This window comes from Nylanderia fulva, unplaced genomic scaffold (genome assembly GCF_048542155.1).
Source record: "Nylanderia fulva isolate GAGA-0341 unplaced genomic scaffold, ASM4854215v1 Scaffold58, whole genome shotgun sequence".
NCBI lineage: Eukaryota > Metazoa > Arthropoda > Insecta > Hymenoptera > Formicidae > Nylanderia > Nylanderia fulva.
In genome coordinates this window covers 132,548-149,983 of record NW_028190676.1, presented here as the reverse complement: position 1 = coordinate 149,983, position 17,436 = coordinate 132,548, and the positions used below count along the sequence as shown (strand labels likewise).

At 29.9% G+C, this 17,436-nt stretch overlaps 1 protein-coding gene across 8 annotated transcripts in view; it reads left to right on the top strand.

Annotated features, from left to right (window-relative positions):
• LOC114935504 (F-BAR domain only protein 2) overlaps positions 1-17,436 on the top strand; it is a 45,645-nt gene that overhangs the window by 7,490 nt on the left and 20,719 nt on the right. The window contains exons 4-10 of one of the 8 annotated variants that reach the window (XM_085487607.1): positions 76-271; positions 3,161-3,499; positions 5,314-5,430; positions 11,159-11,258; positions 11,850-12,111; positions 14,300-14,349; positions 14,422-14,561. In XM_085487607.1, the coding sequence (XP_085343733.1) occupies positions 76-271; positions 3,161-3,499; positions 5,314-5,430; positions 11,159-11,258; positions 11,850-12,111; positions 14,300-14,349; positions 14,422-14,561 (1,204 nt within the window). Of the gene's footprint in view, positions 1-75; positions 272-3,160; positions 3,500-5,313; positions 5,431-11,158; positions 11,298-11,849; positions 12,112-14,299; positions 14,562-17,436 lie in introns of all 8 variants that reach the window. The other 7 variants (XM_085487609.1, XM_085487612.1, XM_085487606.1 and 4 more) reach the window with 7 other exon arrangements.

Here is a 17,436-nt window from a genome sequence, read left to right as displayed (position 1 = left end):
CATTTTAAAATAATCCACTCTGTATTGCATTAATAAAGCATATATATTAATCAATCTGTGTTTTGTTGTATCAAGCGATTTCAAGATGTCGAGGAGACGCATTTGAAGCACATGAAGGAATTTTTAAATATATACGCCGACGTTTTGCAATCTAATCACGAGCAAGTCGGGCAGGTGCATATTGATTTCAAACGGCAATGCGTCGACATGACGGTGGAGAAATTACTAGAGCAATTTGTTCAGGGCAAATATACGGGTTTCGAGAAGCCAGGTAAAAAGATGGTTTAGATTATCCAAAAGACTCATTCTTTTGTTTCCTTATAAAAAAAGCTTTGTTTTCATGAAAAAGAAATTTTCAGATTTCTATGTCAATGTGTTCAGAATGTTTTTTAAAACGTTGAAAAACTACATTAAAAAAATGTTCGTATGTATGTATGTATGTGCTTATTTATTTTTTTTAAGTTAAATATCTCAAAAATTATTTAGACTTTTCATGCGAACTGTCAATTTGCAAATAACCGCAAATTAACACAAGTGACGGCTGCTTAAGACATGAACTGAGCGCATTGAAAGAACCAATCGGCATCGCAAAAAGTGGCAACAATTAAAGCGTCACATGCCATTTTTCAAATAGGCATAGACATGCAAATAGGAGATTTTGAATTTTTAAGAAATATGCATTTTTTAAATTTCGGAAATTTTAAGATGTCGAGCTTAATTTTTTTTATATACATAAATAGATTGTTATTAAAGGTGTGGTTATTTTGTGATGATAAAACGGTTTATCTTTTATAAAATTTTTATGAAATTTTTTTTTAGAAATGTATGCGGTGTTTTTCGTAACTTCCGTTAATTTTGAGGTATTAGACTAAATATTTTTATATAAAAGAGTATAGAGTATCATTAATCCTTTAGTGCCAAATATGGCGTGCCATATTTAGCACGTTTTTTACTTTAGATTATACTTAAAACGCATCATCTATAATTTAAATTTTTTTATCGCACCCGTTCAATTAATCTATCCCAAATACGTTGTAAATATTAAAAAATCCCGCTCTGTGCCGTTCGAAAACGCCAGAAATGCAATATGGCAGCATTATTTCTAAATCCGAAATCTGAGTCTCGGACTTAAAGGGTTAATGATGTTTGGTATTTAATTTGATTAATGAAAAGTTTTTTTATTAAATTTTTAATTTCATAAAATATACATGCTTAATAAATATTCGTAAATTTTGAAATATCGAATTTATATAAAATTGTTATTCAAGAATGAAATTGAATTTGTAGAGAATTTGTAAAATGGTTTATTTTTTAAAGAATTTAGAATTTATTTTAAATGTAAATTTTTAATTTGAAACATTCTGAATAAAATATTAAAGAATAATTGATTTTGAATTTGGTGTGAATTGGAGAATGTGAATTTCTTTTAATTGTAAATTTTAGATTTTTGAAATATGAACACATTAGCATAAAAATTAAAAAAAAATTATTTTACGAAAAAAATTGTACAAATTGGAAAGAAGGATCAAAAGTGCGATTTTTTGACCTCGAGCGTAAAGTAAAATTCGAGTTGTTTTAGGTCTCGTACATCTAGAATAATGTAAAAACCATAGTGGTTTTTCCTGGAAATGCAGGGAACATTTAAATATCATCATATATGTTTAGAGAAAATCACGTAAATCAATATCTCACAATAAGTCGAGATTTCTTGATGTTTCAACCGAATATTTTGATAAATATTTTAGTGATATCAAGTTTCTAAGATTATTTAGAACAATTTTAATGTCAGTCAATCATAAATTGAATAATATATATATGGGTGTCTCTAAAGTCTGACTTGGGCTCTTTATCTTGGATTTGAAGTACGAAAAAATGTTTCAAACAAAAGTTGTAGGGTTACGAAGGAGACATAAGATACCATTGATTTGACTTTGAATAGTCATTTGAAGGTCACGGAAAGGTCACCTTCAATTTTTTAAATGGAATACCTATTTTTTATTGCATATTCTTGTAGACTATCTCAAGAGGTTTAAAATCTTATAATAAAGTGATTTTTTATGGAGTACTTTTTGAGTTATAAAGGTTTAAAGTTAACTTTTTGACATAAAATGTAAAATATCTTATAAAATATTTAGTTTTCGCTAATCATACCTTAATACTGTTTTGCACGAAATAATGAGACCAATCAGTTACTGTAAAAAAACATAGTTGCTTATAAAAAAGGTATGCAGCTGCATGTTGAATATTATATATCTTTATTTAACAATTATCTGCTTTTTATACCAGTTGATTATTCCGTGCAAAAAAGTACCAAAAAAAAGTTATTTTACATTTTATGTTAAAAAGTTGTTAATTTCAAATCTTTATAACTCAAAAAGTACTCCATGAAAAATTACTTTATTATAGGGTTTTGTAAAGCTCTTGAGATAGTCTACAAGAATATATAATAAAAAATAGGTAATCCCATTTAAGAAATTGAAGATGATCTTCACGTGATCTTCAAATGACTATTCAAGGTCAAATCAATGGCACGATCTTATGTTCCCCTCGAAACCCTACAACTTTTGTTTGAAATATTTTTTCGTATCTCAAATCGTTTTCAAGATAAGAGCCCAGGTCGGACTTTAGAGACACCCTATATATATATATATATATATATAATATATATTATTCAATTTATGATTGACTGACATTAAAAAATCATTCTAAATAATCTTAGAAACTTGATATCACTAAAATATTTATCAAAATATTCGGTTAAAACATCAAGAAATCTCGATTTATTATGAAATATTAATTTACGTGATTTTCTCTAAACAAATAATGATATTTAAATGGTCCCTGCATTTCCAGGAAAAACCACTATGGTTTTTACATTATTCTAGATATATGAGATCTAAAACAACTCGAATTTTACTGACGCTCAAAGAGTCGCACTTTTTGGACATCCTCTTTTGCACATTGCTTCCTTACCATATCATTTCGTTTATTAAGATGGTTTTTCAAGTATGGCTTCCTCATAGAGGAAGTTTTGTCATTTTATTTTGTGCAAGTTAAACTTCTTCTATGAGGAAGCCATAATTGAAAAACCATTTTAATAAGCGAAATAAAATGGTGAAAAAATTTCCAATTTACACTTTTTTTTTTTTTTTCAAATAAGGTGTGATCGAATATGAAGAAGTCATGACGAGTTTAGCCGAAATGACCAGCCACTCTCAGTCCGAAGGCAGCGTAGAGATACCTAAGGAAACGTCGAAGGGCACCAACGGCGAGACAGGCGTAGCCGGTAACAGTCATAGTTCAAAGAGAGATCAGGGATTAAAGAGGGTGGGTGGTACTTTGAGGGTACTGGATGGGGAAGGCGGGAGGGTAGTACTAGAAAAGGATAGAGAAAAAGAAAGACAGAAGGAAAAGGATAGAGAACTGTCACATGTACAAGCCACCAAGGCTTCCCGCCGTACTACCTCGCTACTCAACCTGTTCATGTCCAACTCCCAGGGTAGGTTTCTCTCTCTCTTTCTTTCTCACTCTCTCTCTCTCTCTCTCTCTGTCTCTGTCTCTGTCTCTCTCTCTTTCATTAAAATTATAAGAGATTTTTTTTATCATCAAAGTTTCGTTGTCTCAGTTTCGAACCTACCTTGGCTTGATGCAATGAGATGCGAGATATTTTCCTATTCTTTTAATGTTTCATCAATATCTTCATATAGTTTACACTAAGACCCAACATACTTTCGATCATTCCTGACAAAATTAATTTTATCAATTATTATCATCATATTGTACAAATGTGTTCTTTTTTTGGCGATAGCATAATATTGCATATGTCTGGGTAGGAATTTTTGTTTTGTCATTTTTAATTTTATTATTGATAGTATATATCGCGTTAAAACGACACGTTATACACTTGCGCAAATTGAATTGCAGCACTCGCGATCACAGATATGTCAATTCTGGTATATTATATATATATGGTAATACAATACAGTTTTATTTAATTGTTTATGCTTATGTGGTTGTGTTATATTTTGCTTACGCATAATGATCTAACATTAGGTGGAGGAGGGCATATAGAACACCACTGTGTTCCAGGGGATTTTAATTCGATTACTAATTAGATATTCTTAATTGCTAATTATAATCTTATTATATACAGGGTATCCAATTTTAATTGACCACCTCCAAAAACTTTTTTTATTTTTGTACAATAAAATGTTTCAGACAAAAGTTGTTTGATTTATGAGGGAACAAAAGATGACGTTACTGACTTTTTTCTGAAGGATGCTTTTCAAGATCATTTGTTTTTTTTTTTTAATGAAATTATACTATAATTATTTATATAAATCGATTCTTCGTAATTTTTGGCATAAAAAATTATAAGGATAAGATGGTCAAAAAATGAATAGTTTACGAGATATTTTATATTTAAATTTGACACTAATGAAACAAACTATAAAATATCTCGTAAAATATTTACTTTCATAAAATAAAAATAAAATAAAAAAAATCAGTTGGTGTAAAAAAAAAAAACAATTGTTTATAATAAAAATTTGTTATTTGCAACTAGCTACATACTTTTTCTTACAAACAACTATGTATTTTCTTTGCGCGAGTAGATTTATTTTATTATTTTATGCATGAAAGTATTGTGGTAAAATTGTCAAAAAATAAATATTTTACGAAATATTTCATAGTTCATACTTTAATGTCAAATTAAAGTATAAAATATCTCGTAAATTATTCATTTTTTAATTATCTTACCCTTATAACTTTTTATACCAAAAATTGCAAGGAATCGATTTTATATAAAAAAATTATAGTTCCATTTAATAACACATAAATGACTTGAAAAAACAACAAATCAAACAACTTTTATATTTGAAACATTTTGTTATACAATCAAAAATAAAAAAATTCTTAGGGGTAGTCGATTAAAATTGGACACTGTGTAATAGATTTTATATTACTTTATTCGTAAAAAATAAGCAAACTAAAAAATTCATTTATTTGTGCAATTAATTATTGTGTGCGCAAACGAAAAAATTCTTAATTCTTTACATATATATACTTTTTTTGCAACTTTATTTTTGAGCGCATAATAATACATCACTTTTTTGAGTACATCATCAAATATATGTGGCTAAAATATTTTTTTAATCCCTTTGGAATACAACTCTTATGCCATTGCAAAAAATCATTGAAGTTCCAATTCGTGCAACTAACGTAATAAATAGTGCAACATGGAGAGAAAAAAAAGGACGTCCAATTGTCTGTGGGGCACATGCAAATATGTGAGAACAGTGAGTGTTGTTTCAGAAAAACAGAGGCAAGCAGGGTCGTCTGGTTCGGCACCTGCCACCCCTCAAGGGAACAACCTGCCTCCTGCTGTTCCATCTCCCAGCATCTCCAGGAACCCTCTCAGAGGATCTAAATGTAACAGCTTACATTATGATTACTCCTGTACCCCCTTTACCATGCTCCCTCTCTCATTTGCTTACAGTTAGAGTACAACAGTGTTTTAGAGATTAAATTGAAATACAAATAATACTCTGTACTCGATACTTTGATACGATATAATTAACAATTATCGTGTGCAATTTTTATCTATCTTTTTTTCATTTTCCTCTTGTTAAAGATATTTAAGAAATACGAGAGAAATAAATTAGCACTTAAATTTTATATTTATTCTTATAATTGCTACATTTTTAATCAGTCATTAAAAAATTATTTTATTCAAATCCTTAATATCTATTATTTTTGTCTATATTAGGATATTAATGGTCAATTATTATACAGGGTGTCTACTCCTTGAAAAATCCGGGAATTCTTATGGAATTTTATCGAGATTCAAGAAATTTGTTAAAAAATTGTGTCTGATAATATTACTTTTGAAAAACATGTCTAACAAATATATTCCTTTGCAATATGTAAGTTTTTGTTAAAATCTCGTATGGTTTTATTTTTAGTAATGATCTCTTTTTAATATAAAGTTTTATGAAAATTTTATAAAAAATTATTCAATTTTTAACATTGTTAAAATAAATTAGTACTCCTTAAGACGTATATATTTATAATAAATTATTTTTTGTTTTATATTTTTATATATATCTTGCATTTAAATATATTGCACTTTGTTATATTGTTCAAATTAATTTTGCGATTAATAAGTCAATATTAAAAATTGGAAAAAGTGTATGGTGATTTTTTTGTAATCGTATGAATAGAAAGCGCATAAAGAAACTTATTTTGAATAATATTTTATATTCACATCAATTTCTTTTCTTTATTTAAAATTTTAAATGAAAATATTTGAAAAAGGGATTTTTTTTACAAGATTTGAGTAGATACCTTGTTATATTTTCTGTGAATATATAAAAAAACATGATCAACATAAATATATTCTAAATTATACTTATTTCATACTTAAGGCTCCTGGGTCCTCGCCGCGGCCATGTTAGATTGTGACGTTAAAGGCGAAAAAGCACAAGATATTTCGAAAATTATTCAAGATATCAATAAAATGTTTTAGGCAAAAGTTTTGTAATAAAAACATCTCTATTTAACTACGTAAATAAAATTTTGAAAAAATAATTTTTGAGGATTAATAATTTAGAAAAATTGTATTAACGTATTTAAATAGATTTTTTTACCATAAAACTTTTGTCTAAAATATCTTTTAATATTTTGAATAATGCTCGAGAAAAGCAAAAAAGACGTTATCCATTCCAACATGATCGGTGAGAAGCCAAGAGCCTTAAATTAATTAAGAGGTATATCTTCTTCTGTTATAACTCCTTTATTTAGTATATAATTTCTCTCTATCGATTGTTCTCTCTTCATTTGGTACTCGGTGATACACACTATATTTCTTTTTCTCATATCTATATTTTAAGTCAAAAGGAAAGAAGAACTTAATTAAGTAAACTACCTGCTGACTTACAGTGGTTGCGCATATTATGGTTCCTCCACTCTGCACTTTTTTAGAACATCAGTGTATGTATACTAACTTTGTTTAAGTGCTTCAGATTAATGTTTATATACAGGGTGTCCAAAAAATCGCCTACTCCACTTCGGGACCCAAAAACAAGCAAAAAAGTTCATACAAACATAGATCCGGAAATGAGTTAAAAAAAACAAAAAAATTATAATTAAAAAAAATTAAAAATAAAAATTTAAAAATAAAAATTGAAAATTGAAAATTAAATAAAAATAACAAATAAAAATTAAAAAATAAAAATTTTTAATTTTAGAAATAATTAAGAAAAAGGAATGTCAAGAGGATTCTAAATTATGATTTTTGAACATAAAAGTGGCTATAACTCAGAAACGGCTCATTTCCGGACCTATGTTTGTATGAACTTTTTTGCTTAATTTGGGTCCCGAATTACCTCCCGAAGTGGAGTAGGCGATTTTTCGGACACCCTGTATATCCAAATATATATATATATATATATATATATATGCATTTTTCTTTGAGATACAATCGAATTAATTATTATATATAAATTATACTTTTATATAACAATTAATTTCTGCTTCTTATCTGTAAGGCACATCTGTAAAAAACATTTCTTTACCTCATTTTCATATTTAAAAAATTAATTTCGATTTTTTTTAGATTATATAAAGGAAGGAATAGTTTTTTGTTTATATACTTTATTAACATTAAAGGACGCTTGCACAAAACATCTAGCATTAGAAGTATATTAGAGCAGTCCAATGAGCAATTATTTTCGTAATTTTATTTATTTTTTTTTTTTACATATAAATTGTTTTTCTAACAATCGTTTGTGTAAATGTATAATCAAATCGTTTCACACAAGCATGATACAAAAAAAATACATAAAATTTGTGATCATTTATAATCTATATATTTATACAATATTAAACCGTCAAACGCATTTCGCTTATTAATAAAACAAATATTCTTTTAATAAAAACTTTGAAAAAATTTTAAGCTTTTGTTATATATGTATATAAATTTTTAGATATTATCACGCGGAAAAGACTAAAAATTAATAATAGACATATCCTTTTTTTTATATAAATACCATAGATTTTAATAAGCGTGTTTGTTACGTTTTTTAAATTAATTTTTGTATTTCGATTTCAACCAAATACATATATGGTTTTTCTATGTCATGAGTGATCCAAAGATGCTATTATATACATACACCATTAAGGACACATCCTTAATAAATAATAACTTTGCAATTAGATGAATCATTTTTATAAAAAAATTATATATGTTTTCTAAAGTTCATTCTCATGCGATAAGACGAAAAACGAATAAATAAATATGTATCTAAATTCTAAAGGGAGTTGGACTTGAATAATGTTGAAAGTACAAGTGTGGGGTTGGCTACTGATGGGGCCTCAGGTGAGCCGTTTTAGTAAAATTTATAATTTGCATGGCTCACACGTTTACATATATACATATAATATCGCTTACCTTTATTTTCCAAGTGTAGAAATTTTATCTTTTTTTTCTCGATAGCCGAACATGATTCTGCAAGCAACTACTATTCCAAAATATATTTTTCGGTAATTATTTATATTAGGGCTAACCTCACAGCTTTTAATGACCTTAATAATATATCAAGATCATCAAAATCTATGAAGTCAGTTTTAAGAGGTCAAAGTCAACTTCACAGCTTTTAATGACCTTGAGGACATATATCGAGGTCAGTCCTAAGAGGTTAAAGAGCCAACTTTATAGCTTTCAATAACTTTGATCACATCAAGACCATCAAAATTGAGGTCAATCCTAAGAGGTGAGGGTCAACTTCACAGCTTTCAATGATCTTGAGAACATATATCGAGGTCATTAAAATTTATGAGGTTAGTCCTGAAAGGTCAGAGAGTTAACCTCATAGCTTTCAATGACTTTGATAACACATATCAAGACCATTAAAATCTATGAGATTAATCCTAAGAAGTCAATTTTATAGCTTCAATAACTTTGATAATATACGTATATCAAGATCATTAAAATTTATGAGGTCAGTCCTAAGAGATCAGAAAGCCAACCTCATAGCTTTTTATGACTGATAATACATGTCAAGGTCATTAAAATCTGTGAGGTCAGTCCTAATGTAAATGATTACCCATTTTCCTATTGATGATGACAATTCTCATCTTTATAGCATTTTCTGCAGCGTTCAAGTTAATCTCAATAGATAGATTAGTTGTTCTCGATTATATATTTACATTTATACATATATATCCCTATTTCTCTCTTTTTCCGTCGATTCTTCTTTTACATATGTTTGTTCGTTCAATGTTTTTGAGATTTTATTTCTTGTGCATGCATAATAATATATTTGCTTGCAGAAAGATATATCTCTCTCTATGTGCTATCTTTCAAAGAGAACACGCGAGGAAGAGCGTTGCAAAGCAAACAAAGCGATTTTACAATGTCAGTATAGATTTTTGGTAATTGTTAGAAAAACAATTTAAGAAGAGATGCAGATACCGTAGGACTTTTGACTTGGTGGTGGTGTGTGGGGGTATCTTCATATTTTTTCTACTAATAACGTGACGTGTTTTTATGCATATACTGGATTTTTTTTGTATATTTTTCACTTTTATCTACATCTCTCACGTTTGATGTAGATATAGAGATTTATTGTTAATTATCGTAATTCATAAAATGCTGATATGCGTTTTTTCTTTCGTAAAGATAAAATTAAAAAATATTTTTTTACAAGTTAATATTAAAAAAAATGTATTTTATATAAATATATAATTATATAATATAAATTTTAATTTTGTACCTTAATATGCATTTTTTTACATGAAAATGAAATTTGTATTTATAACAATCAGAGATATGCAAAATAGGGGTGTTCAAATTTATTTGAAATAGGAAATGCATAATAAACTTTTTAATCCATTTAAAAATTTTAAATACAAAATGCTTTTTAAACCATTTAAAATAGAAACTGGAAAGTAGGCATTTTTAAAATATTTATTAAATATATAAAAGTAATTTTTAAAAAATATTTACATTTTTATGTTTATTTATATTTAAAAGCGTACTTTTATATTTATATTCTTATTTCTTTTAATATAAACTTGAATCACAAAAATTGAATTACATAAACATTCACATTTATGAGATTAAAGTATTTTTAAAATAGATGTGAAATGGAAAATGGGTAATGAAAAATTCCATTCAAGTGGAAATAATTAATAAAATAATTTTTGAAAAAAAATGTATTTTAAATATAAAATATAAAATTGTCATTTTACATCTTTTATATTTTCATGCATATGCACAATATATTTTAAATGCATCTATTTCAAACAATGCACATCTCTGATCTCAATATACATGTATGTATATATAAATTTATGAGAAATATTTAAAAAAAAACCTTGTATCAGCATTGTCAGAGAATGTGAAAATTAGTATAGTTTAAGAAGGCATTTGCTAGTTATTGATTATTTTTTTATATTGATTGTTTTTGCAGTAGATGCTATTTGATCATGTCACGCTATATTTCGAACACTTGGAAAGTAAATTAATCTTCATCTCTCTTAGATTATAAATATACAATGTGTATTATGTAGTAAAAATTATAATGTTAATATAAATCGAATAATAAGTCATAAATCTTATGATATGAGTAATAACAATTGTTTGTATTAATATTTAAATTACATGCTGTATATTTATAATCATATTATATTATATTATAGTGTAAACTTAGAAATGCAACTTTCATTTTTCCGCTTTGTTTTTTCTCATTTCTTTTACACAATTTAGTTGCAACAAGATGTAGTATTAACAAAAATATTATAAACACCCTATATAAGGGTGTTTTATTTATTTATTTATTTTTTTTTATTAAGATCGATTTTATGTAATATTTTTGTGATAAATATCATAAAAAATATATTTTTCTTCATGCTCAAAATTTTATTTATGCAGTGGAAAATGATAAAAAAAAAGTTTCAACATTTATCATAAACATATATTTATAGATGTTTGATTGCAGTAGAGTTTCTCAAAGAATTTGATATGTTAGTACACAGATAGAGACAAATTCATAGTTTGGTATTGTATAGCTGTAAGAGTAATTTATATTAAATATATAAATGTATATACACTGTAGTTTGTCCTATTATATACAATTGAGATGTCCGCAATTAACAGGGTTTCTGCGGAGTAGGAGAGAAAAACGAAAGGAAAAGAAGGCAAAGAAGAAGAAGGATCTCATAGAAACGAGCAGCAATAAAGAAGAAAAGTCTGACCTGTCAGTATATGCATGCACAGCAGACCTAGTGCACATAGAGTCGGTTTCACAACCAGCATAAAGCACTCTTTAATATACACTGGTAACAAAAAAAGCGGTACAAAAAAATATTTTTGCCTCGATATTATAATTATCAACATTTAAAGTTTTGTAATTTTTTTCTATTTTTTTATCATCACTTTTTACCACTTTTTTGACCAAGTGTATCATCCGGAGTGTTCAATTTTATTTTTTTTTTGTCAAAAATAAAATGGGATACTCTGTATGTATATTATATACATACAATTTTATTTTTATTTAGTATAAATTTAATATATCTTTGTTGGATGTGAATCTCAGACTCGGAATGTTTTATTTATATTATGAAATATATTTGTTTAGTTAAAGTATTACAATTCTCACTTTTCTGTTAGTGCAAATTAAATGCGAATTAAACTTGAATTATTTTCACGCGTCACTTTTATAAGCACAATAATTTTATCATTTTAACATGCTTGTGTAGAGTACGAGAAAATTTATTATGTAATGCACTGGGCCTGCTGGGACCTAGAAAAGTATGTTATCCTAAATGCTCTATCGCAAACGCTGTAGGGAAGATAAGGACGATAGCAGAAAGTCGGAAACGCCAACTCCGGAGGTGGATGAGGATGGTTTCTGCATCAGACCGAAGCCAGATCCGTGGGAGAACGAGAAGGGATTTTATTCCAGCTCGGACACGGATTCGGAGGATGAGAGGGAACGGAAGATCCGAGTGGAGATAAAACCCCTGAGCAACGGCGGTGCACCTATGAGCGCCAGCGTGGACGAACTTAGGGCGACAGTGGAAAATTTATCTCTATCACCTGCACCAACAGTGAGACATTTTCTACTTAAACATTTTTTAAAGTAGTTAGGATGGATCATTTTGATATAAATCACTTTGGAGACATTTTCTACTTAAACATTTTCTAAAGTAGTTAGGATGGATCATTTTGATATAAATCACTTTGGAACATACAGGGTGTCCCACAAGAAATTATTGAAATTAGCTGTCATTTTTTACTGTATGCAGTTATTGAGAAAGCAAAAATTGTGTTAAAAAGAGGAAGTACTCACATAAAATCACATAAACTAATGATAAATATTTTCAACAATGCCAGATTTAATAGTAGCTATTAAAAGGATCGTCAATAACATTAAAAATGACATGTTAAAAAAAGTTTTTACGAGTTTTTGTAAAAAAAACAGAATTTTGTACAAATTAAAATGATGCGCACTTCGAAAATATTTCTTATTAGTTTACAAATGTAATTATTAGCATTTTTTTCATTACTTTTTTCTAAAAAAATAAACTGGTACAAACATTTTATTTATAGCCATTAAAAACTGCAGATTTTTCTCTTTCCAACACAATTTTTGTTTTCTTAATATCTGCATACAAAATAATAGCTGATTAGTTTTAGTAATTTCTTACGGAACACTATTTTTTCCTTTTACAAAAAAATGTTTTATAAAAATTGAAATAAAAATTGATTTTTTTTTTTCAAACAAAAGTTGTAGATCTTGTCAAGATAAATTTAATTATGTGTATTAGTTAAGGGTTTCCTTCATTTTTTCATGAGTTATATTTTTTGAAAGTGGCGCCATCTGGTGTAGGAAAATAGAAATTTAGATCGCAATATTAAAATGGTCTATTCTAAAGAGTGTCCTAGAATTCTTGGGATCATTTGGGGACTATTTTTGTCGAAAATATGAAAATGAGGCATCAATATTTCCCATATCCCATGTCCACAAATAAGCCGTTTTGACATTAGAGTGGTTTCTGAAATAAAGCATTAAATTTTTTTCTCTTCCATTATATTATTTAGCTTCCTCATAAATCAGATGTGTATCGGCTAGTTCTTCATACGAAAACATCTATTTTGAACATGAATAACAATTTTATTCAAACAATATTTTACACATATTAAACAATATTTTAGTTTCTGATCCTGTAGCACCAAAACGGCTCATTTGGGGATATGGGTTTATTGGCAAAACTGATTGGTTTTGATGTTCTTTGCAACCCCTTAAAGTTTTCGGTCTAATTATAGGACATTCTGTATACGAGGGCGGTCCGATAAGTACTTAGCCTACAAAAAAAAAACGAAAATTTTGGAAAAGTGGCGATTTATTTCTCAACATAGTCTCCTTTTAGCTCGATACACTTGACCCAGCGATGCTCCAACTTCTTTAACCCATCTGAAAAATACGTTTTCTCGGGGTCTGCAAAGTAGGCCTCCGTGGCGGCGATGACCTCATTCGACTCAAATTTCTGTTCGGCGAGTGACTTTTTCAAGTTTGGAAACAAAAAAAAGTCTGGAGAATACGGTGGATGGGGCAGCAGTTCGTAGTGCAATTCGACCAATTTGGCCGTGGCGACGGCGGTTGCGCTTGTTGTCCGGAGTGAGCAAACGCGGCACCCATCGCGCCGACAGCTTTCTCATGCCCAAAATTCCATGCAGGATATGACCCACGCGGTCTTTTGAGATGCCTACTGTTTCAGCTATCTCGCGCACCTTCAATCGGCGGTCTGCCAATACGAGATCGTGGATTTTTGTCACGTTATCCTTCGTGGTAACCATTTTCGGGGCACCTGGACGTGGCTCATCAAAAACCGACGTGCGACCACGTTAAAATTCGTTAAGCCAATTTTTGACGGTCGCCATCGAAGGAGAAGAGTCACCGTATACAGCATCCAAGCGCTCTTTGATTTCGCTGCGCGATTTCCCTTCCAAAAAGAATCGAATCACCGACCGATATTGTTCTTTTTCCATTTTGCTAAAATCCGTGGACACGCCCGCTTCCACACGCGATCAAAACAAAACTACGAGTCCGATTCGGCTGAAATTTTGACAGTAGCCGTCTACGAGAATGTACTACACGATAGTAAATCTCTCTTGCGATACTGGCATCATCGGGCGGTGAGGCTAAGTACTTATCGGACCACCCTCGTATATAAAATAGTAGAGGACATTTTTTGTTTATCTGATCACCTAACTATTCATTTTGTATTTGAACAGGGACGTAGAGGATCGAATACCGATTCCGATCACCACATGAAAAGGTCTCAGTCAGTGTCACAACAATTAGGAGGTAAGCCAAGCTCAGATTTACTTGGCCTAAACTTGTTCAATCCTAGCAGTACGCCGTCGAGCGCGTCTACACCGACCGGCAGCCATCCTTACGCCCCGCTGCAGAGCCCCCCGCCACTCTCCACATCGCCAACCCTGTCGCAGCCGCCGCAATCCGCCCCGCCGATACACTCCCACACCCGATTCCCAGGTATATTCTATCAGTATTTCTATTCTCACGTAAATTACATTTTTTCAAATTATTCTTCCTTTTTTGATTAATTATTTATTTTTTAATTTATTTTTCAATTATTTTATTATATTATATTTATATATATTATATTACATTATTTTATTGCATTATATTATATTACATTATACAATATCATATTATATTATAATTTATTATTTATTTTTTAATTTAGTTTTTAATTATTTTATTATATTATATTTATTTATATATTATATTATATTATTTTAATATAGAAAAATAATCAATAAAATAAATCAAAATTTAAAAATAAATAAAATAAATATTACATTCAGCTTGAGTATGTTAAAAATACTATTATTATATAATTAGGCCAATTAAAACGAGCAATCATTAATTAAGTCATCAATATACAAATTTTTAATCGAGATCACATTTTAATATAAAATTATACATCTAATTCATTAGTCGTAAACTTCTAAAATTATACAGGGTGTCCCATTTTAAATGTGCACTTCAAATAACTTTCTTATTTTTGATTTTAGAGAAAAATATTTCAGACAAAAGTTGTATGGTTTCGAAGGGGCCATAAGATGATACCATTGGTTTAACATTGGAAAGGCAAGATTAATGCAGAAATATTAATGCAGGTGTTCTTCAAAAAGTTAGAGACGATTTTCAGCATAGACTAGCATTATGCACACAAATAAATGGCCAAGTCTTTGAACATCTGCGGTAATTGTACAAAAATACATCTTGACTTGACTGGCCGGATCATGTCAGAATCTTGCCTTGACTGGCTGGATCATGCCCGAATCTTGCCTTGACTGGCTGGATCATGTCCGAATCTTACCTTGATTGGCTGGATCATGTCCGAATCTTGCCTTGACTGGCTGGTTCATGTCCGAATCTTGCCTTGACTGGCTGGATCATGTCCGAATCTTGACTGGCTGGATCCCAATATTGGTCAGGGTAGGCATTCGGAGTGGTTTTAATCAGTGAGAGTTCGACATAATTCTGTCCCGTACCAGCGGGCCGTAGGTTACACAGTATGAGTTTCCAGGCGTTACAAAAAAATTATGTAAGAAAAAATTACAGGAAAGTAAATTTGTAATTTTATTAAAATACTGCAACTTTGGAGCTTTATAACTCGAAAAGCACTCAATAGAATAATATTTTGTTATAGTGTTTTGGAAAACTCTCGAAGTAAGCTACAAGAATATGTAATGACAAATAGTGGGTTCCATTTAAGAAATTGAAGGTGACCTTTACGTGAATAATTATTCAAATAATTATTCAAGGTCAAACCAATGGTATCATCTTATGGTCCCCTCGAAATCATACAACTTTTGTCTGAAATATTTTTCTCTAAAATCCAAAATAAGAAAGTTATTTGGGGTGCATACTTAAAATGGGACATCTTGTACATCTAATTCATTAGTCGTAAACTTCTAAAATTAAACGTTTCGAGCTATACTAAGCCTTCTTCAGTAATCTTATATTAATTGTCATTTATAATCTATATATATAAGCACCGTCTGTCTGTATGTATGTACGCGAACTACTTCCGCATTTGTGGACCGATATTCGTGAAACTGGTACCAAAATGTTGCAAATTTTTTGGGGGTGGCTGCTGTGGGGTTTTTTTTTAATTTTTTAATTTTTTTTTTTTTCTACAGAGGAGGGTATGTTTAATCTTTTTTTGCAATATTTCTGAACACATGGTATCAAAATGTTGCAAATTTTTTTGGAGATAACGACGATGCGGTTTTTTTAAGTGTTACACCCCCACCCACGCACCCACCCACGCATCCACCCACGCGCATGCGCATTTATGGACCAATTTTCACGAAATTAGTACCAAAATGTTGCAAATTTTTTTGAGAAAACTACTGGTTTATTTTTTTAAGTTTACCCCTCCACCCACGCACCCACCCACGCAATCGTATATTTATGAACCGATTTTTTTTAAATTGGTACCTCTTCCGGCTCTTGCCCATCGAGCTTTCTGTTTTACTGCAAAAAATGATTATATTATATAATATTTATTTATAATATTATATTATTATATATAATATTGAGGAGGGAGAGGGAGAGAGAGAGAGAGAGAGAGAGAGAGAGAGAGAAAGAGAGAGAGGGATTAATTTAATCTATATATATAAGCACCGTCCGTCTGTCTGTCTGTCTGTCTGTGCCCGAACTACTTCCGCATTTGTGGACCGATTGTCTCGAAATTGGTACCAAAATGTTGCAAATTTTTCGGGGGTGGCTGCTGTGGGTTTTTTTTTTAATTTTTTTATTTTTATTTTTTTTCTTCAGAGGAGAGTATGTTTTTGCGAAAAAATTTTTTTTTTGCAATATTTCTGAACACATGGTATCAAAATGTTGCAAAATTTTTGGAGATAGCGACGATGCGGTTTTTTTAAGTGTAACACCTCCACCCACGCATCCACCCACGCATCCACCCACACGCATGCGCATTTATGGACCAATTTTCACGAAATTAGTACCAAAATGTTGCAAATTTTTCTGAGGAAACTGGTGTTTTATTTTTTTAAGTTTACGCCTCCACCCACGCAATCATCCACGCGCGTGCGCATTGATGGACCAATATTTTTACGAAATTGGTACAAAAATGTTGCAAATTTTTTGGAGATGGCGACAATGCGGTTTTTTCAAGTGTTACACCTCCACCCACGCACCCACCCACGCGCATGCGCATTTATGACCAATTTTCACGAAATTAGTACCAAAATGTTGCAAATTTTTCCGACAAAGCTGGTGTTTTATTTTTTTAAGTTTACGCCTCCACCCACGCACCCACCCACGCAATCGTATATTTATAAACCGATTTTTTTAAAATTGGTACCAAAAT